The 26,541-nt window shown below is 38.8% G+C and overlaps 3 protein-coding genes across 4 annotated transcripts in view; 2 read left to right on the top strand and 1 right to left on the bottom strand.

The window, feature by feature from the left end:
• The first annotated feature begins 3,673 nt into the window (after positions 1-3,673).
• zdhhc15b (zinc finger DHHC-type palmitoyltransferase 15b) lies at positions 3,674-8,014 on the top strand. Of its 2 annotated transcripts, none has more exons than XM_039813798.1 (11): positions 3,674-3,828; positions 4,254-4,280; positions 4,370-4,464; positions 4,578-4,698; positions 5,012-5,081; positions 5,396-5,428; positions 5,514-5,634; positions 5,823-5,955; positions 6,064-6,190; positions 6,584-6,702; positions 7,823-8,014. In XM_039813798.1, the coding sequence occupies exons 1-11, from the start codon at positions 3,711-3,713 to the stop codon at positions 7,864-7,866; spliced, it is 1,008 nt and encodes a 335-aa protein (XP_039669732.1). In that variant the 5' UTR covers positions 3,674-3,710; the 3' UTR covers positions 7,867-8,014. The 2 variants fall into 2 exon arrangements, with proteins under 2 accessions (XP_039669732.1, XP_039669733.1); XM_039813799.1 differs by lacking the exon at positions 3,674-3,828 and adding an exon at positions 3,930-4,060.
• A 2,012-nt stretch (positions 8,015-10,026) lies between these two features.
• On the bottom strand, positions 10,027-15,029 carry uprt (uracil phosphoribosyltransferase (FUR1) homolog (S. cerevisiae)). Its single transcript, XM_039813800.1, has 7 exons — positions 14,409-15,029; positions 13,620-13,662; positions 13,471-13,540; positions 13,182-13,244; positions 12,221-12,382; positions 11,465-11,563; positions 10,027-10,424 (listed from the first exon to the last, which is right to left on the bottom strand). The coding sequence occupies exons 1-7, from the start codon at positions 14,654-14,656 to the stop codon at positions 10,318-10,320; spliced, it is 792 nt and encodes a 263-aa protein (XP_039669734.1). The 5' UTR covers positions 14,657-15,029; the 3' UTR covers positions 10,027-10,317.
• abcb7 (ATP-binding cassette, sub-family B (MDR/TAP), member 7) overlaps positions 15,024-26,541 on the top strand; it is a 30,872-nt gene continuing 19,354 nt past the window's right edge. Inside the window, exons 1-4 of the mRNA XM_039813797.1 lie at positions 15,024-15,201; positions 16,395-16,478; positions 16,561-16,638; positions 18,901-19,020. Of these exons, the coding sequence (XP_039669731.1) occupies positions 15,046-15,201; positions 16,395-16,478; positions 16,561-16,638; positions 18,901-19,020 (438 nt within the window). The 5' untranslated portion in view covers positions 15,024-15,045. The remainder of the gene's footprint in view (positions 15,202-16,394; positions 16,479-16,560; positions 16,639-18,900; positions 19,021-26,541) is intronic.

Here is a 26,541-nt window from a genome sequence, read left to right as displayed (position 1 = left end):
GGAAGAGAGGAGGTCAGTATTGGGTGCAGCTCACCTCACACCCCTATCCCAGAAGGCACTGCAGAATGGGAGTCTGCATTACGTAAAGAAGGGAGAGCAGGTGGTATAATGTGAAGCACACAATGCCTGTGATCAACAGTTCTGCTGGGTTTTTAGAGTCCACGATTAAATGCTCCAGTGACTCTGGGGTCTCATGACATGATGAAAAGTTTCACAGCATTCAGTAATGAGGAGACTATTACACTAGTTGTTATGCATTGTGTTGGACGGCCACGTCAGAGGATGACGGCATGTCATAAATCTTTAGAACAAAAGGAAGCAGCATCACTCTGAAGGCATGGAGGAGGAATTAATGGGGTTTATTAAAGATGAGAGTCGCACACTCGTAAACAGAGATCAGTGCTGATAGTGACATCAGCCGTGTTCGTCTTCCCGGCATAAGATCAGTTTGTTTCTGCTGTTTCTTTTTTTGTCTTACAAAGACAATTGTGAACCAGAATCGTAATTAGAATCAAAAAATGATTTATTGGCAAGTAAGTAACACTTACAAGTCTATGTTTAAACAAGTCTAGTTACCGCTCTAATTGGACACCTTGATGTTTACACAAACTCATTTAGCCTCTCTCTGCTTTGATGCAGATTTCAAAACTTGCATGGTGGTATGAACACTGCTAATGAGTTCACGTTAAACTAACATTTGACTGTAACCTCATTTGTGTTCAAACTTGAGATTCTCCGAAGGGGCAATGGTTAAAGGTGTGTTGTAAGCTGCTGAGATGATGTCTGTGGCTGCAAGGATGCAAGTTATTGGGCTCACAGTGCCTCCCATTGGTGACTGCTACAAAGTGCATGTGGCGTTGATGCCGTTTTACCCCAAAATGTGTTAAAGTTCATTCAAACTTAACACAGACATACACTAAAAATGTCCCCCTTTTGTGAGCATAAAAGTCTTTGACGATTCTGGGTTTGCCGCTATATGATCTTTACTGAATTCCTTTATTGACACACTACTGGGAACCTGTAACAGCAGAGATGATGCTAAATTGAAAAAACAAAAGCTCGAAAAAATGTCTTATTGACCCTATACTTTGTTGTGATTGCAGGAGCCTGGCACAGACTTTCAATTAGTGAAAGGAGAATAATCTGGAGCTCAGTCTCAGTAAGATGAAGAAACTGTTAGTAAATTACGAACAGAGCGAGATAACAGACATCTGTCACTACCCGGAGTGAGCTGCTGGTTCTGAACCTCAAATGGCAGTGAGCAGAAGAAAACACAGCTCTTCTACTTGATGAGTCTCAGTCTTTTCAGCATGCAATATGTATTCAATCGTTCCTTGAGCATTATTAGCTTTGGTGTTTAGGGGAGGCAGCATCAAGACAGGGGAGGCAGACAGGATAAACAAAGGGTTGAACCATAGGGTTGAACCTGACACTCTAGAGACAGTAACACACAGTCCTTGTTACCAAAACATGCATGTTAGCTTTGTTTGTTGTGAGGAGCTAATGCATGAAGCGTCTACAGCGTCCACCTCATACTGTACATTAAAGGTGTGACAAGAAGCCATTGTGCAAATATCAAATTATATCTTCTGAGTAACACTAAGGCAACCAGAGGAAGCTGAAGCAGCTACCTACAATACACAACTTCTACAAGCTGACCTCTGACCCACACTATAGTGCAGTAAATGATACTGCTTGCACAGTTCATATATAGTGTATGATATTCTGTAACCCATTAATGTGAAAATACTACACATATAGATATTTCAATATCTTATATCTAATAAATTGATGTTAAACACTTGTTTTGTTATTTAACATACTGCATAAGTCATTACATGTTTGAATTTGCTGCCCTTATACTATTACTTTTATGTTACACATCTTTACTAGAACCCAGATTAATCCCATAATACAATCAACATGTTAAATAAGTGGGGTTTGTAAGCACTCATTTGCTCTTTTCTTTCTTTAAACACATTTGTCCTTTGATGCATCTTGTTACTGTGTGTTGCTGCAATGCACAAAATGACCCCCTGGTGTCATTTAATTCAGTCAAAGTATGTAAATTGGGAAAGCCAGGGATGAAAGTAACTCAATGCAGAATTATCACATTAAAATCAAATAAGAAACGACCCAAGATGATGTAATTCACAGTGTTTAACATTAGTCTACTCAAAGAATGTTGATCCAATTTTGCTCTTGGGAGGGCAAAAGTGATGTCTTGTTTGTGTGTGTCTGTGGCCTGTAGAGATTTTGACAAGAATCCAACTGGTTGTGTAACCTACAAATGAAGCACACAGGACTAAACAAGAGCACCTAATTGAAAAAGTACGGTTAAAGTTAAATCAATCCCTGGTTCAGATCCAGCTGCTGGCCTATGTTGCTTGTCATCGCCCATCTCTTTCCTCTCATTTCATTGTCAGCTCTTTGCTGTCCATTATCTAGAAAACACTAGAAAACAAAGTGGTGAGAGTTGTGGTCTGTTCATGCTCCTATACGTTGGACCTGGTTAGACCATGTAAATCTTTGTGTGAGAAGACTGCACTTGGGGGGCTGGAGCTTTGTGAGCAAGTTGTCCATTCATTGTAGAGTTGATGGTTTAATCCCCAGCTCCTCCTGGCCACATGACAAAGTATTCCTGAGCAAGACACTGAACCCCAAATTGAAGTGTCTGCTAAATGAGTGTCTCTGTTAGAGCTCCACTGGTGGAAGACTATGCAAACATAAAAAAAAAAATATCCATGTCATTTTACATTTTAGTCGGAGCTGGTTAATGTTGCTCGGGAAAGGGAAGTTTGGGGTCCCCTGCTGGAGCTGCTCCCCCCGCGACCCGACACCGGATAAGCGGACGAAGATGGATGGATGGATGGATTTTACATTTTATTTTATTAGATAAGGTAATACCAGAGCATAAATAGCAAACATAAATCTTTATATTTCTGGGACTATAGGTCAAGTCTGTATGCCAGTGCCATGGAGTAAAATTAACTGCCACCTGTAATTAAGCTGGAGTCAAACCATTTCATGTCTAAGACAAAAGTTTAACACACTGACTGGTAGATTCTGGTGGAAACAGAATGCAGGTAACAAATTTAGCATCAAATTTACCTTTGTCTTATAACTTTTGACTTTTAAAACTTGATTTGTGTGTGCTTTATTTTGTTATCTTGTCCCGGAGGACCCTAAAACTAAAGCAGCTAAATGGAATTCAGCCATCATTCATTTTAATATACTGTACCTGTAGCCTACTCGTTTTCACGGTGGTGTGTCTAAATGTCTTCTGTAAGAAGGTGTAATTTAGACTCTTAACTGTCTGAAAATGTGATAGTTATAATTCATCTTATTATATTTATTAGTTCAGTTAGAGTACACCTGACTGTGAAAACATCAGGGATGATAATGGGGGAAAGTGTTTTTTTCTGTTAATAATAATAAATAAATGCAACACAATGTTGCCATGGTTTGCTCTGCTTGATTCCCTACAATTTTAGCCTTGTGTAAGCTTAGTAAGTGTACTTTAAAAGTAAACATATTACAATAATAGTTGTATTACTATAATACTGTAATAAATGATTTATCATTTATAATCAAATGGCAGTATACTGGTCTGGCTCCTGGAGTTCGGTGAATCGCTCGCCGATATCATTGATGATGATCCCAGGAATGGTAGTCGAGCGCAGATCAGAACAGAGGTTAGCAGATGGAATATGGCTCTCTCCAGAGGTTTGAGATGCTGTCAAAGGGTTTTCTCCTGGATACCTGTACTTATTATAACCTCCGTAGTGTTGTGGTCATACTACGCCTACGTCTTTGAGCTATGTCTTTGTAAGTATGAGAAACTGAGTCCGCTTGTTGTGATTTTTACAATTTAACTGGAGACATCGAAGATTGCCGCACAGCAGTGTTGACACAAATAACGTTAACGTTACATACAGAGCTAGCACAGTAGGCGGAAGTGGTTTAGGGTGTGTGCTCTTAGTTAGTTAACGTGAAATGTAGCTCTTTTATTTATTTTTTTAAGGCAGGTCATTTTTAAATTCCTCATTGCCACTAAGAGGTTAGTGTTAACTCTGTGTTCATACAAGTATGGCTATTGTTGCGCCTCCTAGCTAAAATCTGTCAATCTGGCTAGTCGTGTTAGCCTGTTCCTCTTTTAAATAATCAAACTAGTGTTAGTGGTAAAAGTTAGCTACAATGTTGCTAGTATCTGCTACCCGGTTTGTGTTTATGCCATATTCTTGTCTTTACAGTTACACTCACCAACGCACTGGAAAAAGGTGAGTTACCCACACATGTGTGTGCGCTACACATTAAATTCATTGTATGTTGTTTTGTAAACTATTGTGCCTATGTTTTGTGCTTTCAGTGGCCTATCTACTAGTATTTCATGTTTGCTTTGTGATGTTCTCATGGACCTACTGGAAGTCAATATTTACTCCTCCTGCATCACCATGCAAAAAGGTATCCTGAACTATTAAACATGGACATCACGTTATTGATTTGTTGTACCATATATAAAGTCTGTGATATAAAACAAATTGGGTGTTGATCATGATGCATGCTTGTTGCTCTAGTTCCAGCTGTCATACTCAGACAAGCAAAGATACGAGATGGAAGAGAGGCCAGATGCTCAAAAACAAATCCTGGTTGAAATTGCAAAGAAACTGCCCATCTTTAGTCGAGCTCAATCTGGAGGTAAATTGTCCTGTCAAGTCATTTTATATTTTTACTCTGCAATGATATGATTTCATATGGAGTTATTAATATATTTGCGATCTGAAAACAACAGGAGTAACAAGGCAGGTACGTTAGCCACAGTCGTTGAACAGAAGTAGGTTAGTGCCATTAACTTTGTGTGTGCACCTGAGCATCCCATCCAGATTAATCAGCCAATGCATCTCCTTCATTAGTGCTGATGGCTAAAACTAAGTTCTAAGCTACAGGAAGTAAGTGAAGGGTAAGCTCAGCTCAAATGTCGCTATTCAACTGGCCATCCCGTTGTCTCCAGCTATCAGGTTCTGCGACCGCTGCCAGGTACTGAAGCCTGACCGCTGTCACCACTGCTCGGTTTGTGAAACGTAAGTCACTCTTTCCTCCTCAATCCATTTATCTAGAGAGATTGCCCTTGGCAAGGAGATATTTGTTGACCTTGGACTGTTGTAATAATTAGAAGGTGTTGCTTTGTTGGTACACTATCTCTCAGAGAGAATATTTTAATGTACAATCAGAGCAGAAATTTACCGAAAGGAATCAGACTGCTGTCAGAAGACATGTAAAGAAGGTTGTGTTAAAAGTTGGGGTTTTATAACAGTTATAAGGTGTTTACTGCTTTAACATAGCTGCCATACTGTTAAAACGATATGCAGAAACAAAATATGTGTTTCTTTTAAAGATGTGTCTTGAAGATGGACCATCACTGTCCCTGGTAAGTAGTCATTTAGCCTGCATTTCTCTGTTTGGAGGAATTTATGCATACATTTTGCTCTGACACCTGCATTTCTTTTTTTCAGGGTAAACAACTGTGTGGGCTTTTCCAACTACAAGTTTTTCCTGCTTTTCCTCTCCTACTCCATGCTGTACTGTGTATTCATTGCAGCAACAGTCTTTCAGTATTTCCTCAAATTCTGGGTGGTGAGTGTCATTAGTTTAAATGATCACTCATGCTCAATATCATCAATGGTGTCATATGAATACGTTTTAGTTGCACAACATAGTCAGCACTATTGCAATTCCACAAGAACAGAACTAAGCCCAGTGTCATGAGTCCTACTGCCCACCATTTTCTCAAGTTTCCTCGTTCTCCTTTTTCTCTCTCCCAGGGGGACTTGCCAAATGGGCCCGCAAAGTTCCATGTCCTCTTCCTCATGTTTGTGGCGCTCATGTTCTTCGTCAGTCTCATGTTCCTCTTTGGCTACCACTGTTGGTTGGTGGCCAAGAACCGATCCACTTTAGGTGAGGATTTACATATTTAACGGAGAACAATTTAGATTCTTCTCATGAAGCTGCTCTCTTATTATGTGGAGAATTTAAAACATATTTGGGTTGTTTTTCCTTTTCTAGAGGCCTTTTCAGCTCCAGTTTTTGTCAGTGGACCAGACAGAAATGGCTTCAATGTCGGCATACTCAGAAACCTACAGCAGGTATTTGGAGAGGATCGGAGGCTGTGGTTCATCCCTGTTTTCACAAGGTGAGTGTGTTGTCAAGAGACAGCAAGTTGCATAATAAGCTGGTTCTCCTCCTCTTGCTAATTTTTCATTGGTGCTGCTTATTTTGTGTTTGTAATGCAGTTCTTTTCAAATTTGCTCTACAAAATAATTTTGGTTTGCAGTAGACACTATTAAAATACTGACCCAGAGAACAACAATACCATACAACAGAAATGTAACAGTAATTGAAATAGTCAATAATATAATAAATATAGATAGTTGATATGAACAATATAAAGTTGACTGCAGGATACAGAGTACAAGGAACAAATGAAAGAAATGTAGAATGAGGGATTGGATCAGTGGCTGGGAAGAGGTAATGGCCATGGTTCCTTAACTAGCTTCCATCTTCTTTTGTGCACTGTACACGTCAGCCAAGGGAATGGCCACTACTTCCCCTTGAAGAATCGGAGTTCTGAATCCCACAACCCCTTATTAGCTAATGAGGACATGTGGGAGGAGTCAGATGATGGCTCTGAGGAGGGAAGCTTGGGTGAGTCGCTTTAATTTCATCATATGCATATGTATACTTCCACATGTTCTCTGTAGTTCCTAGAATTCAAACTGCTTTTCAATGTCTTAAAACTGGAATCAGTAACTTTCTGCGTTGTGTGTAAGTTTAAAAATGAGGCTGCATTTGCAACAACGTCACTTGTTATATATGTCTCAATAGCAGAGTCTGAAGAGTGTGTCTAACCTCTGTAAATTAGATATTTTTTTAGTGTTTCATAAAATAACACCTTATCCAAGAAGTATGGATTTCAAACTCTTGGGTTGTATTGGTACAACCAAAATGAATTTGAATATGTGCTCTGAATTTGTTTTTATTGTTTTTGTCTTGCCTCTCAGTGCTTCTATAGATACTGTGGTTGTATTTGCAACAAAAGCCTCCCCTAACTACCACAATGTTAACATGATGTGAAAGCTTTCTTAAAAAGAGTTTAATGTTAAGGTGCAAATGTTAACGAGTCTCTTGAGCTGCCTAATGTCCCACCATAAGCACCAAAATCTTAATAGCATAACCAGTCCTGCTAATGAGGTTATTAAGCTACAGTACATAATGCATTACCAAACCAAAATAGTTGCACTTGTCTTAGCGTTATTATTATTATTATTATTACTGTTAATCTTGAAGCACTAATTGAAAGTATGAATATAATTAGTTTTCCCTGCTGTCCAAACCCACTGATGTATGTACCACATTTAGAAAGTACTACTGACGAATTGTAATGCAACAATGATGCCTTAGTTGTTAGCAAAATATGTGTCTAATCTTCAGTAGCATATTCAAATATAATTATTTCACCATTACACACACTTTGTCACTTTGCAGGAAAAAGGTATAGAGATGTGATCTTTACAGTGACACGAACAAATAAACAAATGCATTTGTGTTCAAACTTGAATGTTCAAATTCTGTAATCTGGAGGCACCAATCTCCCACTGCACAACAGTTTGCTGTGTTTAGATTCCAACCATGCTATTCTGCTACCACCTAGTGGTCATATGCAACATAATAACTACTGTCTGAGCTGAATCAGTTACAACAAACGCAGTGTTACAACAAATAATGCACAGGGAAATTTATTTTATTTATTTTACTTTCATTCCAGTTGAGGACCAAGACCCATCTGTTACCATTGAGATGGAAGAATAGTAACCAAATGTAAGGACAATCTACACTGGTACAGAGGATGTAGATTAATATCACAAACGCAAATGCTTTCCAAATCATGTGGATGTTCAGACACTGAGAAAAAATTCTGAATGGGGCCAAACGTGTGGATTAAAACCTGCAATTAGAATGACGTTGGATTGTCATTGCCACTTTTACCCGTGTGTTTTACATAATGATGAATAGAGGAACTCAACGGACAACTAGTAGCATCACCTTTACTCATGGACAACAGTATCGGCTTGATTTAGAAATAAATTGTCAAATGTTATATATATATATATATATATATATATATATATATATATATATATATATATGTGTATATGTATATGTGTGTGTGTATATATATATATATATATTGTGTGTGTGTATATATATATATATATATATATATATATTATATATATATATGTGTGTGTGTGTATATTATATATATATATATATATATATATATGGTTGTTCATGTTAAGGCACTGGCCTCATTGGGAAGCTTCTGTCTGGCACTGTACTACTTATATGCCTCTGTTTTATTGTCGGGCCGCGAGTTTACAGTGTTGAACCTTTCAGAGCTCGGTCTGTGCAAAGTGGTATCTAAATTTACACACATAATGCTCCAGAGGTCTCTTGTAGCGATTCACTTGTCTGGCCTCTACCAGTTTGGGTCTTGCAGCATATTAACATAATATTTAACTTTTTTCAATGAACATAAGCATATTATAATTCCCAACTTAACCTCCGCCTTATTATTAATATATTTATTCTTGTGTTCTGGGAGTGGATTTCTCCTAAGAATGTATCCAGCCCCCTGCTTATGAATAGACCGGGCCATCATTTTAGGCACCAATTTATGAAAGAGCCTCTCATATTATGTTTTAATAGAGTACTTCAGCATTACTATTGAGTTAAAATGCCATTAGTAATGTCTAATCAGACTGGTGACAGTAATAAAAACACAACTAGTATATTTGTTGTTTTGGTTCAAAATTAATGCTGAAATCTCAACCAGAGTATTATGGCAAACTTAATATGTTAATTCTTTTTCAGTGGAGTCATTTCCTGAATATACTGTATATCATGACTTTAATGTTAGCCACATTGCTGTGTGCAGTAAACAGTTGGATTGTAAAGTCTGGGATGAGCATTAAAAAAAAAAGAAAAAGATTATTACAATCTTGTTTTCTACTATATCAGCCTTCCCTAGCCTAGCAGCATGATACCACTTCTGTGTGGATTCAAAGTAAAAGGAAAGTGAAGTGACATTAGCTTTCATCATAGGCACACAATCATTCACAGGAGAGGACAAAGGTTCTTCTATGTCTGTTTTCACTTTTGATTTTAAACATGCAGATAACTGTACATATATATAATGACTGATCCTCATCCACTGGTTGGTAGAGGTCAGCGATCTTCTGCAATATGCTGTTCTAAAACATTTTCTACCTGTGTTTATGTATTTCGACATTTTTAATACCAATGAAACAGATTCTCCTTATTGTGACTGTTTTATTTCTGGACTTGTGTATTTAGCCAATGTACTTAGTTATGAAAACTGTTTCTGTAATTGAGGACACCAATTTAGTTAGTACTAGTACAAAGTTAGGCCTTTATCAAACCTTGATGCTGTTTGATCTTGACACTTTAACTTGCTTCATCTGTTTTTCTACCATGTTGGGAAAGCCAAATCAAAAGCTGCTCATGTCTGAGAAATACATAACATACATAAGTAATTTATTAGTTCAAACTGTCATTTTTTTTAATTTAAATCCAAGGTATGATTCAGTGTTTGGAAGCATGTATAGAACGTCAGGAAAAATGTGGATGTTGAGTGTTTCGTGTAGTCTGGTGTCTATTTATTGTTATAATCGTCATCATTTTTCCTGTGTATTGAGTTTACTGATTCATAACTGCTGCAGTGAGTGTCTGTATATTTTGCTCCATCAAGTGATACTTAAAATAAACTATCAAAGCAATGTGCTTTTATCAAATAGTAGGATTATTATAACAGTTTTGTTTTATATAGAATTCAATATTGCTCGAGCACATACAGTATGGTCCCTTTTGAGTTGTCTTTGGAGTATGTTATGTGGCGCTTCCCGTTTTTAACACCACCACCAAAAGTACTGATACTGTTTGCTGTTCTGTCTTTTAACAAATATAAATTATTTATTTTCCATCAGTTGTAACATGCAAAATAAAGTGGAAGAGTGGAACTCTTTATATGGTTCAGTGCTGTTTTCTTTCTTTTGCACGAGTATACACGGCAACAACAAAAAAACAAATACAAAATGATTAATCTGATCAATTGTATCAGTTTAGGGAGATTAGGTAGCAGTATTTGGCACAACAAGGAGAAAATGAGACACATTTAAATTAACAAGACATCAATACTCAAAACAATTTGCAGGTCATGTTCCTCCGGTTGTCCTTGGTTTAGTCAGTGCCAAAGTACCTCTGCCCAAAATGTGTTGGAGCTACTGGATGGACCTCCGTGGTCAAGATGGTGATATCGGGGAACTCCTGGATTATAGATTTGGCTCCTAGGAGAAAAGTAAAAAACTATTACACTTTGGATGAAGTGTTTAAAAGGTATCCTAAGATAGCCATCATCTTCAATGCTGCTGTTAGCAATTAGCAAAAATAAGGGTCGAAAGCAACCGGAGAAACTAAAAGGTAAAATTAGACTTTGCTATGCTGAGCCTAACTACTGTTGAGGCTGACAGAGCACAATTAAAACAAAGGGCCATTGAGCCTCGGTACTTTATGATGTTGGGAGTCCAGTTCAATGTATTTAAAAATAAAGACCTAAAGAACCAAGCAAATTGCCGAAAATTAGTTGGCCCACGGCTGGCAGTATAGCACATACATACACGCACAAACGTACAAAAGGTCGATGCCTATTTTAAGCCTTTTGGCAGATGCAGAAGTACAAAAGGACCAAAACCATTTTCAAACACAGATTTGCATTTAGTGTTATGGACTAAACATAAATTCATATTTATTTAAGTATAAATGAAATTACTCGTAATGGACAGTGTGCTAATTCCTAGCATGTTCACACACTAACAGTCCTCAACATGTTGCCCTTAGTGTTAACATGACCTTCAGATTCCAATATTGAATGTGTTAAAGTGGAAATTTTGGCTCAATGATGGCACTAGAAGAAAGGTCAAGGGGTTAAAAAACAAAACATTCTTTTCTGGAAAACCATGAATATCCACATTAAATGTCATGGCAATCTGGCTAGTAGTTGATGAAGAGAAAACGACCGTTATAAGAACAATTTACCCCATACGTTCCAGTATTACGTTTAAATCTTTGAATTAAAAATATTTTCCAGGACAAACCTATTTCTGGTCCAATTTAAAAAATTATCTGCTGCTTAGTTCGCTCCATTGTTGTAAAACCATTGTTGGTTGACTGATGATCGGCGGTGTCACTGAACAGCATTGTGGTTGCCAGCAGTGTATTGTATGAAGACAACGCTACATCAGCAACAGGAGTGGAGAGGTGATTGGAGAATAAAGTGTGTGATCTGGTGATGAGCTGCAGTTGCGGTGAACTGGCTGTGGTGGTATACCGTGAGGCGTGGAGAACAGGCTGAGGAGGATAATATGTCTGGGCTGGACTCCGTGCTCTATCAGCACCCTCACCGCCTCAATCACAGTGTTCCCGGTACCTGTAGACACAGACCAGTTAAGGTTTGAAATTTGTCTCACATTCAAATGTTTAAAATGTCACTTTATTTACAGAAAAGAAAATGTGTTAATTTAAAACTTGGTTAGTAATGCAACATAATTTTGTATTTATTTAAAAAGGGTTACTATTTGCATAAGGGTAACATCTGAAAAAGGTAATGAGCTGTGTGCTGATCATTCGCATGTATCGGTGTAACCATATGTTCCATCATTGTGACATAAAAAAAAATAAAAAAAACATACATTCAAACTGGCTTGGTCCCCATCATATTTTTCTTTCAAAAAACAGAGCAGAAAAATGCTCCTTTGTGACACTGGGAAACCAGGGCTATTTAGATACTATTTTTGTTGGCCCTCATTATGCTACTCAGCAGCTTGGTGGCTATCTCCCAGGCAGTGTATAATTTCCCCCATGAGAGCTATAATTATCAGAACAGTGCAAATGGGCCGGTATGATGTGGAAATGCAGACTTGGTGCTGAAGGTCAACTCAAGGGAGTTTTCTCAAAATGAATAAATACATAAAATCTTTTTTTACATTTGCACAAAAATGGACATCTCTTGACATTTGCATGCTACTGAGGGCGGTAAACCGGAGTCATCAGGAAGATAAACTGTTCTCAGCCCTGTGTTACTTACTAAGGATGGGGTACATGAGCAGCACTTTTCTTCTGTACACATCTGGAGGGAACTTGGCATAGTAGACCTTGGCTTTCTGGGTCTCCTCATCGCTCTGGATGAGGATCTTGCCAATGCGGATGGAGCGGCAGCAGTCCCGCAGACCCTGCTCCATGGCCTCACCTGTGGGGGAACACACAGAACACGTTGTGTTGCGTTGTATAATTACATTAACATCCACAGAACACACCGGACTCACCATAGAAATAGAGAAGTATTAAAAAGGTACAGTAGCCTGGATATGCCAATCTGAAGAACAAATGTGCTAAAATTGCTGCTTTTCTAGGATGCTGTTGTGTCACTGAAAAATAGAACAGCTTTGTATACTGACACATTGATAAGCCTCAACCCACGAGGATGTGTGTCAAGATGCCACTGTTGTGTTGACTAGACAGGAAATGTGTTTTGACTCGCGGCCTACACTGCCGATGTGTGTTGCCTTTAAGAAGTAGTTTATGAGCTACACTATGTGTCCAACAGGCCTACATTTCACATTTTCTGCTCAACCATTACTGTCATAAAAGGATAATATAGGGTTTGCGAAAACTGCTTTGGGTTTTGCATTTCACAGCGATAAGACATTCAATTTGATGAAGAAAGAAAGTGAGGGCCGCTGACTGCGATGCCTTCAGAGAACATGTTCGGCAAAGTACAGAATGGCCCCATGTAACATGGTTCTATTGTATTATTTAGTATTAAATGATCAGTCAGTCAATTTCTTTGAGAGAAAAGTACTGACTGCTGATAAAAAGCAAATGATCCAGAGCACACAATAGCCTGACCTGATGAATATGTGCAGAACAGACTGTCCACCACAAGGGCACAGTCGGCACAAATCACATATGCATGGAAGACGTGACACATGCCCTTACAAAAGGAGTTCCACTAATTTGGTAAATGTGCTATGGCAGGTTTAACTTACCACTCCTCATTATGCTGACTCCACAGTTGCCTCTTTCAAACTTGACACCTTCATACTTGTACCCTGAGGGGCAAAATGAAGTAGGAACATTCACAAATGTAGCTGCTCTGAACAAGTCCACTATACATGCTGCAGGTAAAACATTGGATGGGAGCACTGCACTTATTTTTGCATTTTTGTCATTATAATTTCCAAACTCTTAAATGGATCTTAAATGTTGGAATTCAGATTGTGTGACCAACCTTTAAACCTAAATGTTGACTTGGTTATAATAGAAAGAGACCCTCACCTGTTGGCGTGGTCACAGTGCACTCCGAGTACGGGAGCTGATTCAAACCCTCCTCAACTACTAGTCGGATCTATCGTTGGAGAAAGAAAAAGCTTACAGTTTGTAGCTTGTAAACATGCACGTACAGTAATGTTAAGTCACAATCTTACCAATCGATCAGCACAAAACACAAAGTCTCCTCTGCTGGTTGTCCTGAAAATGTTAATATAAACATTTGATTAGATACTTCAGAATGTACTTTTCAATAGGAATGCACCAAACCCACTTTTTCCTTTCCAGTTATGATACATAAATGTACTTATGGTATTGGCCGATACTAGGCACTGACCCTATATCAGTGTCCTCTTTCAATTTAATAAACTTGACCTCACAGTGTGGAAGTGATTAGGATCATTCCTCTACATGTAAGGTAAAATGAGGCTGTAGCGACACAAAACTTCTTAACAATAAGTGGAGATGTTCATTCACTAATATTCTTTTGATGCTTCTGCAAAATGTTGGCAAGACAGTTGGATTGAAGAGGTCAAATTGGACCAGTCATATACCTCTATCATCAATACCAATGTTTTATTAGGTCAGCATCAGTTCTTAATACACTACTTTACACAAACCAGCAGACATATATATTATTCAAAATTAGGACCAGAAGGCATAGCGTATGGCACTAAACTGTAGGATTCCAGTTACGATACAGCTTGAATGTTGCCTTTTCCTATAATTAAAGGCTGCTTAAATATTAAGTGCAATAAGATATTCTATGTGAGAACCTAACGTTTTGAGTTATTGAGTCATACAGCATATTATAATACTATTCACTACAACCATCATATTTGTTGTGGTCTGTATTTCAAGATAGGAGAGTAATAATAATAATAATAAATTGAATTTATATAGCGCTTTTCATGGACTCAAAGTCGCTTTAAAGAGTAGGGACTCACTTGTCTCTGATTATGGTCTGTAATTCACGGATCTGGTCATTCAGAGGGAGCAGTTTAAGCTGAGGTCCCAGGTTATCTTGGCCATGTTGTATGGTGGCATCAGTTGGTTCAGAGTCTGACAGCACTGCAGGCACATTACTGCTGTTGCTGCTGCTGCTGCTGCTGTTGTTGTTTGCAAATCGTACTTGCTTCATTGGATGCTCCTGGCCAGTGTTGAGATTGTTCAGTTGCTGATTGTGGCATGGCATCCTGAGGGGTTTCTGTCAGGCTGCAGGGGTTTCTCTTAAAATTATGCTAAAGCCGGACAGCGTTTCTTAACCAAGTGATCCAGTTTAACCACTGTCTGACAAAGACAACGTGTCCTTCCTTTAGCTTCGACTGCTGTTTTGAAGTGAAATGTTCCGAGTCACGCAGCTAACGTCACCGCATACAGACTGGCCATTAGGACCACATCCACAGACCTTTAGATACTCAATCGCGTCGTGTTAAAAACAAAGTAGCAGCTGATATTTCTTCAAAAATGTAGCTAGTGTTAAGTAAAGCTATTTGCGTGCTAAGATTTAGCTTACACTGACAGCGTTGGTGAAGACCGGATATGACGTATCCGGCGTGTTGACCGCCTTCCTCATTCGGCAACATGGCGCCGATGATGCTAACGTTGAAATCCGGCTTTCACTTTCAAAGACGAAAATTAGCGCTTCTCCTTCGACAAACGAGCTCATATCACATTTGGAATAAAACTCGCCCTGAAAACGGGACGGAACATAAACGCCAAAGTAACGTTACACATCTGGTGAGTGAGGAGTCTGCTGACTGGAAAGGACACAGTGGTTTTGGTGCGACAGTCACCACGCAAGGGCAGAGATCAAAAGTGTTTAACTTTCAGGGAAGTTAGATTATATGATTTTTTCAGTTTGTTTGCAAGATGTCATGTAAATATACTGTTAGTCAATTAGCTGCTAACTTAACGTTGAACGACAGCTAGCTAACTAGCGTTAACTAACTAGCTAGCTAACATAATTAACGTCACAATAGTGTATGCACCTTGTCCTTTAAATTTGATCGTATGCTAAGTGAACAGATTATAGCACGGTTCACAGTCAGCTTGAAACTGTCACTATTTACCAAGCTAATGGTGTAGCATGTCAGTGGTCTGTCACGTGTTGTAAGTGCCGACTGACAAGAGTCCGTACATGTTAGATAAGACTGTATGTTTGTGCCGCCCGGGGGGGGGCTAACGTTTACTAATGTTACTGTCATCAACATTGTTTGACAACTTTACTTTTCAATAAGTCAGCTTGCTAAAACTGATGCAGTCTGAACAGCCCTATCATAATGTCCTACCTTCATCAAGGTTAACATAATAACATAACATAAGGTTAACATAATGTTAAGTTTTTTTGTTACTAACTATTTGCTACTAACTATTGGTTTATCTTTCTGATATACTTATGGTGAACTTAATAAACTGACTGTAACTAAATGAGATCAGTAGCATTTCTGATGTAAGGTTACAAACAAATCACACATTTACAATTAATGTATGAAATACATCTGTTTGTATGACATTGGCATAAGTACATATGTACAATTGCTGTCTATCAAATTATGCTTTTCTCAAATAAGTTGTGTGTACAGTATTTGTTTACATAATGTGCTAGGTCATTATAGATAAGAGGATGTGTTGCAATGGTAGTGTCCTCAAGGAGATAAAAGTACCTAATATTGGCCCACCCCACTCATATCACCAATACAAATATGTTTTTATACATGTAGTTCCAACACAGGGTTAGTGTAAACTCAGTATGCCTATCCTAAACCACCCACTATTTGTTTGTTTGTATTGGAATTAAATGTGTTTTCAGTTTATTTTACCTTTTGTTATTTTGTTGTTCCTCCTGTTTGTATGGTGTAAAACATGAAAATGAATCAGCAGAAATTAGAAACATCAGTTAAATAAGACTCCTATGTTTTCATATGTTTTAGCTGAGTTCCCCTCCACACCTACGAACATCAACATGGACTACAAACAGGGTCGAAAACAATCGTCGGATTTTGGAGGCAGTAAAAGTAAGTATGTTTAAGAAATAATTATTAATCATGTCTGTTATCAAAATCAAAAGTATTATAGCAATGCATGATGTTTCCACAGCATTTGCAGATTACAGACAAAAGAACATGTTGGCACGGAAATGCAGGAGGAAAGCTGAATGCAGATCCCAAAAATGTGGTGAGTAAAGTACCTTCTTTTAGTCTTTGATCATTGGATCTTCTTTGTGCTGCTATCTTTAAGGATCCCCTAAACAAAGAGCACATGTGAATTGAAAATAATGCAGTGAACTTGGGCTGCAGCTAATTCTTATATTTTATTCATGTGTCAATTGATTACACATCTTAGGCGTGGAATTAATTAAATATTAATTGTGGATAAATACGTCAATTCATTAACACGCAATAATTACAAATTAATCACGCTTTTTTTTATGTTCTAAATGTACTTTAAAAGGGATTTTTTATTTTATTTATATATATATATATATATATATATATATATATATATATATATAAGTTTGTAATGCTCTTATCAAAATGGGAGCAGATAAATGGTTGTCTTTCAAATTCCCTCTGCACGCAATAGGATAGCGCTACAACCTACCAGAGCAACGCCAGTTGATAGATTAAACTTTTGCCGTATCCAGTCGGGAAAACTCCGAACACATCTTCCTTTTTTAAGAATGACTTCAGTGCTGTTCTTTAATCTTTTCTCAAAGAAAAGCTTAACTCCAAGTTTTCCAGAGTCGAGGCCAAAGCCGATTCAAAAGACCTCTGTTCGCCAGCAGCAGCAGTAGCCATCTTCTTTATTTTCAAGTACCAGGGAATTCTCACAGAACCGTCGCACTTACTTCTTGTTTTCTGGAGTTTGCACCTTCAGGGTTGAAAGCACTTAATTGGAAGTCGCTTTGGATGAAAGCGTCAGCTAAATGACATGTAATGTAATAATAACTCTGCCATCATTATGTTAAGCCCGCCCACCGACACTATACACAATGTGATTGGCCTGACTAGAGTTTGGTTTTTCCAGCTCGCAAGCCAACGGAGAGTTGCTAGACGACGTTGGCTGCAAATTACTTTTGCTGCCGCTAGGGTGCATCTAGATTTCTAGGCTACTGTAACACTACTGTATGCTCAAAAAATATGCTAGAAGCATAAAATGCCAAACTCAAGCCCATCAAACAACAGCAGATTCTTTCAGCCATGTGGGGTGTCTTTTTGTGCCAATGAAGTCGTCTTAAGATTTCTACGGCTGATATATTTAGATATGTATTAAGGTATTTTAATAAAAAATGACAGGTTTAAAATATACCATAATTTCTCCCTTTTTATACCCTTTCAAAACTCGATACAAAAGTATTCCTCACTCACATGACAACTGATAACGGTCTAATTCCTGTGGTCAATTTCTTCTTAAAATTCGGTTGTGGACCAGGAACATTTCCAAAAAATCCATGTGTAATTGATTAATGGACTGTTTTTTTAAGCACTAAAGTGGGAATCTCTTTCTCTTCACATGATCAGTGAAATTGTCATCCCAGATATACATGGATTTTACCCAGACTTTATTATTATTATTTTTTAAACTATTTAAAATCTAATTAACAGTATTTTCTCGAGTCCTCTATTTTGGTCTACAATATGAAAGAGTTAAAATCTGAAAGCTGGGTCCGACTTTAACTATTTCTATAAAAAAAAAAAGAAGCTATAATCAAGTTAAGCTAACCGGCTTAACTTGATTAAATTAAACCCAGGTGATTTAAGTTATTATACATTACCTGGTCTCTCCTCCCCCATATAGTAAAGGGACTTTACTAGAGCATTCAACTGTTAATGTTACTCCTCTCTTTGCAGTGTCCCGCACTGCTTCATTGTATATGATTAAAGGCAGGTGTTGGGCACAATTTCACTGTAATTTGCTTGGAGGCTCTGTCATACAGCAGCACTGTAACATGGTGCCACCATATTGAGTGGATTAGAGGAATTACTGCATATTCTTTGGCCCGTGCAGAGTCCCTGTGGCAGGTGTGTGGTGGAGTGTGTGTAAACAGCCATGTTGGCACCAGTGGGCTCTCAAACTCAGCTGGGATGACAGCCCAGGTATCTCCTGGGACTTGTAGTGTCAGACTGGACCCCCAGGTCCACCTGGAGACTCTGCTGTTGTTGCTGCTCCCAGGTCTCCCAAGAGACTCCCATTGACATTTGATGTTCTGTGCGTCTGCCCAGACAGCTATCTTGAGATTATTTTGATTGTCACACTGAAATCAAAATGCAAGCTAGTTGCCAATATTGGCAAACATAAGGTAGGTCTGAAAGTTGACATTGTAGTATAGTAATTTAAATACTATTTTGCTTTGTATCTTACAGGACATGCATGTTTTATCAGACTAATGGTATTCGGATCTAAGAAGAGGCATTTTGTTTGTTTTCTTCTCCACAGCTGAACGAGGTGAATTCATCCCAGATCCTGTCTGCAATGCTGTCTTATGTGTGGCCAAAGAATAGACCAGACCTGCGCGCCCGTGTTGCCATCTCTCTGGGCCTGCTCGCTGGAGCCAAGGTATATTTACAGACAATGTCATTTGTATGAAAGAGTGGTTAATTACTATTTTACTTATTTTTTGTGTTGTTGTCATATAAAGCTAATTTGATTCGTTTGATCGGCGATACGCAGTGTTGTTTATACTAGTGATGGGCATTCAATTCAATTTTCTTAGTCGATCGTCGGGAGAATTAACGATCGACTATCGATTTTAATCATTAATATTTTTATATTAAAATTCACAATTTATTTAACTTTTTATAAATTAAAAATGTAATGGAAATACAAAAATACATCGTGTTTTTCCTCAATGAGATCTTTATTACAAGAAGAACAACTTGTGGCAGTTAAACTGGACGTTTGGTTAGGCTAAACTTGAAGATATATGTGCTGCGGTGCTCTAAAGCAGCGGAACCTGCAGCTGCGAGCCGGCGTTCTTAAACAGAGACCCTCGTTTGTTCCAAAATAATAATAAAAAGAAGAATCATGTTAAACAATAACTTAACCAAAAACATAATAATACTTAGATGTGACCGGTTTTGTCAAAATGTAACTCAAAACTATCCAAGGCACGGAGTCGAGAAAGAGGGTGAGAGAGATTAGCCTACCTAACAATTAATTAGGCTACTTAACAAAGCCTCATAAAAAAATAACCAGTAACTCACGTACAACTTCTGCACCAGTCTACTGATTTTTGTTGAGAAAGATATAAGCATGATGATGATCTGTGGTGATCTGTGGTCAGACGCGACCGCAACCTGGTGACCGTCAGTCCAGCCGCCGAAACACATCCGCTCTGAGGGGACCTCCGCGCTAACTTGGCCATCCCGGGGAACCTTATTCCGTTCACTTTCCACCAGTCTGTAGGGGTGCAGTTCTGAAGTTCTGCTTCGATGCCAGCCTCACATTGAGTGGTATGGTGCTCCCCAAGGAGAGGACTGGGAGGCTGCGACTCCAGTGTTTGCGCTCCCCCCTTCGTCAGTGTCAGACGACGCAGCCTCGTCTCCCCCAGCCTGTGGGATAGCCGCCCTACCGGTCTCCACTGCCTCTCCCAGTTCAACCAGTTTCGCATTAGCAGCCAGTCTCTGTGTTGGTGTAAGTAGGCCTGTCACGATAGTCAATAAATCAATTAATCGCACGATTCAAAAAAAATGAGCTCGCTAATTTTTCCATTTGCATGCTTGTTTGTTTTTCTCGTCTCTCTCTACCAAAGAGACTGGAGGACCACTCTCGGTTCCTTAGCGTAACGAGGAGTGAACCCTCTTGTCAGTCGCATGGTCTTTGTGGGGGCGGGACTCCTGGCGGAGAGAGAGGCAGAGACAGAAAACGCTAGTTGAGAGTTGGGGCAGGGTTTCCCGCGACACTTTGCAGTCAAGGCGGCGTCAAAAAACTAAAAAGTATATGAGCGATATCAACCGTGTTACTCCGCGTCTGTTTTTCCCTTTCATTTCAAACCACACAGCTGACAACCTGCCGGGGGGTGGAGCACTCTCGGACAGACAAGCGGTTTCACGAAAGTGGCTGCATGTGTCCGACAATGCACAGAACATTAACAGTACGTGTGTGTGTGTGTGTGTGTGTGTGTGTGTGTGTGTTGTGTGTGTGTGTGTGTGTGTGTGTGTGTGTGTGTGTGTGTGTGTGTGTGTGTTGTGTGTGTGTGTGTGTGTGTGTGTGTGTGTGTGTGTGTGTGTGTGTCGGCCCGCCCCCATGAAGCTCCGAACTGCAGAGGAGCAGAAGCCGCACCTTCACCAAAATGAAGACTGAAAAACAGAACTATTTTGGTACAAACATTTACTCGCCGTGTGGCAGATAGCCATATAGATAGATTAAATGTATTCATTATATATTATTTAAATTTAATATTTAGTGTTAAATAATTGTAAAATGTAGTACAGAGTCTGTAGTCTATCGCACAAACACTCGAGGAATGCAGCAAACTTTTGACAGCCAGTAGGCTATGAATTGCCTGAGAGAACATGCGTGTCACAAACGGCAATTCCACAACTGTACATCAGCGTGAAAGACGACATACTGAAGGAGATCAAAGACATATTGTGGATATTTAAAATGTCTTCCAGTTCCAGTGTTAAATATTCTTTAGAAATAAAAGTGTATTGATCTTTGAAAAAGTGTACCTGCATTATTATGCCATTATCATTAGATGCAAATTGGTCTCTCAACGACAATATTATCGTTTATCGCAATAATTTCTGGGACAATTTATCGTCCAGCAAAATTTGTTATCGTGACAGGCCTAGGTGCTTGTGACGAGGGTCCAGCATTGATGAGATCACGGGGTCGAACGACACAAGCTCACCAGTTGTGCATCGCAGCTCCTCCGTGCTAACGCCGACTTGATGCTAGGTTGAGACTGAGAGCAGGATGCCCCGCCACCGACATTAACCAGGATCGGATGCACTTTGTTTAAGTGGTACGTCATTTGAGTCATGGCCGTGTTGTACTTATACACGGCATTGCAGTGTTTGCAGTGAACTAAGTCGTTTTTTAAATCAAAATGGTCCAAATTAACGTGATCGACGAAATTTTTAATGATCAATTATCGATCGTTGATTAATCATGCCCATCCCTACTTTATACATATCGCACAACTGAAGATATTTTTATTGGAAGTCCAGTTGTAACTTTAAGGAAGAGGCTCCTGTCCCTTTTTCGTATTTATCCTTGATGTCTTACTTCTGCTTTCTGTTTGGTTGATTTTTTTCCACCCTGCAGTAAAACTTTCTAACAATAGCTAATGCTCTTCCTGATTACATTAGGACCCATTTTTTTTCTCAGATACAACTTGGTCAAGCTGAAAGACTGAAGCAATATAAAAAGCTTGTTGATTCACTGGTTTGGCTTAAATTCTCTCTTCTCTTTATTAAAACATCATAATATTTGATTAGTGTTTGATTGAGAATATATTAATAGAAAAAAAGCTAAGACAAGAGAAAAAAGCAAATACTGTAGCTCACTACATGATCCAAATACTGATTTAAAGCTATAGTGTGCAACAATTTTATATAAATTAATGTCCGTTACATTCAAGCCATTGCCAAATGAGTTGATGCAAAGCTAAGCTTATCAAAGCTCTCTTTGTATAAGCGCAGAGAACTCCCCCTTTTTTCCTCTCTTTGTATTTCTCAGTATGGCCATGTTTACAAAATGGTGAAGTCCGGCGACATTCGTGCTCAGCAGTTTGAGTGATGCATTTTACCTTTTACCTTACCCTTTTTTAATCCTCTGTGTCCTCATTGATTTGAGGGAATAAACTCCCAGCAAATGTGTGGAGGAGGGGTGGGGGTGGTGCACGATCAGCCAAGGCTTGTGTGTGGCTGCTGCGACAATGTTGTTGTCATTACTTAGAATTCCTCATGGGGGCGACAGAAACTACAAACTATAGCTTTAAAGCGATTAAGAAAAATTAATACAATAAAAATATTCATAACCCCCTCCAAAAAAAATCTGCTATTGTTCTTTAAGACAGTGGTTCTCAACCTGGGGTTTGGGTCCCCCATGGGGGTCACAAGATAATTTCGGGGGGGTCACCAGATGGTTGTGGAGAAGAAAAAAATAATAATTCTCTTTAGACTGGAGAATGGTTAAAACATTACTGTGTGAGTTTGGTACCGTTTTATGTGTTACATTTAGGGTTGCAAAATTCCGGGAATTTTCAAAGTTGGAAACTTTCCATGGGAATTAACAGGAATAAACGGGAATTAATGGGAATAAACTGGATATTTTTAATATTACTTGTTATAATACTGTTTTTAGTTAGTTAGTCAGTTATTAGTCTATAGTCTATTGTAAGTCTGTAACAGGAAACTTAATTGTAGTTGAAAAAAAACCCATCTTGCAGCATAATCTTGGTTAAAACAACCTGATTTAATGCAACTTCAGTACTTGCTAACATTTAGTTTTTAAAATACCGGAGTTTTTTTTTTTTTTTTTTTTTTTTTTGGGGTATATAACCTATGTGTGTTAATTGTATAGCCCACTTTTTCTTGATAGGCTGGAAACAATAGACAGCGCTGATGGTTAGTTTAGCACACATATAACCATACAGTGCCTTGCGAAAGTATTCGGCCCCCTTGAACGTTTCGACCTTTTGCCACATTTCAGGCCTCAAACATAAAGATATAAAACTGTAATTTTTTGTGAAGAATCAACAACAAGTGGGTCCCAATTATGAAGTGGAACGAAATTCATTGGCTATTTCAAACTTTTTTAACAAATAAAAAACTGAAAAAGTGGGCTTGCAAAATTATTCAGCCCCTTTACTTTCAGTGCAGCAAACTCTCTCCAGAAGTTCAGTGAGGATCTCTGAATGATCCAATGTTGACCTAAATGACTAATGATGATAAATAGAATCCAGCTGTGTGTAATCAAGTCTCCGTATAAATGCACCTGCTCTGTGATAGTCTCAGAGGTCCGTGTAAAGCGCAGAGAGCATCATGAAGAACAAGGAACACACCAGGCAGGTCCGAGATACTGTTGTGGAGAAGTTTAAAGCCGGATTTGGATACAAAAAGATTTCCCAAGCTTTAAACATCCCAAGGAGCACTGTGCAAGAGATAATATTGAAATGGAAGGAGTATCAGACCACTACAAATCTACGAAGACCCGGCCGTCCCTCTAAACTTTCAGCTCATACAATGAGAAGACTGATCAGAGATGCAGCCAAGAGGCCCATGATCACTCTGGATGAACTGCAGAGATCTACAGCTGAGCTGGGAGACTCTGTCCATAGGACAACAATCAGTCGTATACTGCACAAATCTGGCCTTTATGGAAGAGTGGCGCGAAGAAAGCCATTTCTTAAAGATATCCATAAAAAGTGTTGTTTAAAGTTTGCCAAAAGCCACCTGGGAGACACACCAAACATGTGGAAGAAGGTGCTGTGGTCAGATGAAACCAAAATCGAACTTTTTGGCAACAATGCAAAACGTTATGTTTGGCGAAAAGCAACACAGCTCATCACCCCTGAACACACCATCCCCACTGTCAAACATGGTGGTGGCAGCATCATGGTTTGGGCCTGCTTTTCTTCAGCAGGGACAGGGAAGATGGTTAAAATTGATGGGAAGATGGATGGAGCCAAATACAGGACCATTCTGGAAGAAAACCTGATGGAGTCTGCAAAAGACCTGAGACTGGGACGGAGATTTGTCTTCCAACAAGACAATGATCCAAAACATAAAGTAAAATCTACAATGGAATGGTTCACAAATAAACATATCCAGGTGTTAGAATGGCCAAGTCAAAGTCCAGACTTGAATCCAATCGAGAATCTGTGGAAAGAACGTAAAACTGCTGTTCACAAACGCTCTCCATCCAACCTCACTGAGCTCGAGCTGTTTTGCAAGGAGGAATGGGCAAAAATGTCAGTCTCTCGATGTGCAAAACTGATAGAGACATACCCCAGCGACTTACAGCTGTAATCGCAGCAAAAGGTGGGCGCTACAGTATTAACTTAAGGGGGCTGAATAATTTTGCACGCCAATATTTCAGTTTTTTATTTGTTTAAAAGGTTTGAAATATCCAATAAATTTCGTTCCACTTCATGATTGTGTCCCACTTGTTGTTGATTCTTCACAAAAAATTACAGTTTTATATCTTTATGTTTGAGGCCTGAAATGTGGCAAAAGGTCGAAAAGTTCAAGGGGGCCGAATACTTTCGCAAGGCACTGTAACCATAGTAAATCAAAGGCAGCATGCTAGCTATCTTTATATGTTAAGCTAAAGGTCAATGGTTTGGGCTACTACTTAGCCTACTGCAGGGCTATTCTACAACATTCTACAGCAAATTGAAGCTGAAATGTTTATGTTTGTATAAGATGGAGTTTGTATGAATTACCCAACATTTCCTGATAATTCTCGTAAATTCCCATTAATTTCCATTAATTCCCATAAAAGTTTCCAAATTGGAATGTTTCCAAAATCCCCCAGCTTAAATTTCCATGGAAAGTTTCCGGAAATTTACTGGAAAATTTCCGCCCCTTTGCAACCCTAGTTATATTCAGTGCTTAATTTGTAAATCAGGAGGTCACACAGAAAGGGTGCTGTTCTGATGGGTCACGGGGAGAGAAAAAGTCCTGGAACGCCGGGTTTGTAGAAACAGCTGTTTACACCTGTTTCCTCTCCCTCCCTCCCTTGCTTTCTCTCTCTCTCTCTCTCTCTCTCTCTCTCTCTCTCTCTCTCTTTCTTTTTTTTTTTTTTTTTTTTTTTTTTTTTCTTTTTTTGTTATTGTTGAGGGGGGTAGGGGGTCCACGAACACCAACCTGATTATTCTGGGGAGTCGCGACTCGACCACTGCTTTAATACACAGGAACATATATTGCTTACATCTGACTGTGTCTATGCCACTGACTAAACTGATGCTTTTGACAGTGTTACAGGTAGAAAACAAACTGTGATGTGGACTCACCCCTGCGTGAAATGATTGCAGACAGTGCTGCCTTTAGCTAAGTTACTAGCTTTGTGGTAACTTAAATTACATCCTCCTACCTTCATTCATTATCCATTTCCACAGTTTTAGAGTCTGTCCTGCATGCTCATTTTAATTTGTATTAGTGCAAAAGTGATGCATAATAGAGAATTGGAAATGTTTCCTTTTAGTAGAAGGAAAGGTAAAAGAAAAAGGCATAGTGATGCAGCGAATCCTTTTCAAAGCGAAAGAGTTAAGTGGCAATACAAGGTTGCCGCTGACGTCAATTAGTCCCACAAGATTGTGGTGTCGGAGATCAATCTTTTAAGTTCATACCTTCTCTGAAACAAGTGTAAGGAATCAAAACAGGATGCCAGTGCTCAACCAAGAAGTTTGAGTAGGCATGACCCATTTCTCACTAACTCATGTTTTAGGAGAAGGCTGCATCATCACTCTGGTGTAGTGAAAACCTGGTTCACTACTAGTTCAGGCAAAAATGTCTGGTTTTATTTGTCAGTGGCTTTGTAGTTTTCCACTAGCACTGCTGCTGGAAGACATGATTGATATAATTTATATGAAAAGTAGGGCCCAGCCAATATGGGCTTTTTTAGGCCAATATCGAATTTAGAGTGGGAAAGATTTTAGAACTGGAATAAAAATAGACCTTTTCTTTGTTGATTTTGCACTGATATGACGAAGGTCCTCAGAAGGCTGCTGTCCCAAACAAATAACTTTATTAAATGTTATTAGACATTATACATACAATACATCAACCAATTCTAGAAATGAAGAGAATAAAGAACTTAAAACTAATTAAACATCATGTTCAGCTTCAGTGAATTGCAGATACAAATTGGTCGACTCACGTTTCGGTAAGATGCTCTGAAGTTGCTGGGAGTTGGCTGCTCACACAGCATTGCATTCATGACCTACAGTATTTATGTTGGTGGAAAACCCTAGAGGGGGGGAAAAGCAAACAGACATTTGTAAAAAGAAAACTGTTAGTGCTTCACTCTTCTGCAGTTATACAGTTTAAGACTACATATAACACAATTTTGAATACTTAATTGTTTTTTGACATAAGGAATAGTGGATGGTATATACATTTGAGG

Source organism: Perca fluviatilis, chromosome 10, assembly GCF_010015445.1.
Source record: "Perca fluviatilis chromosome 10, GENO_Pfluv_1.0, whole genome shotgun sequence".
Lineage (NCBI taxonomy): Eukaryota > Metazoa > Chordata > Actinopteri > Perciformes > Percidae > Perca > Perca fluviatilis.
Note: the sequence above shows the minus strand (reverse complement) of the source record. Positions and strands in the feature narration are given on the sequence as shown.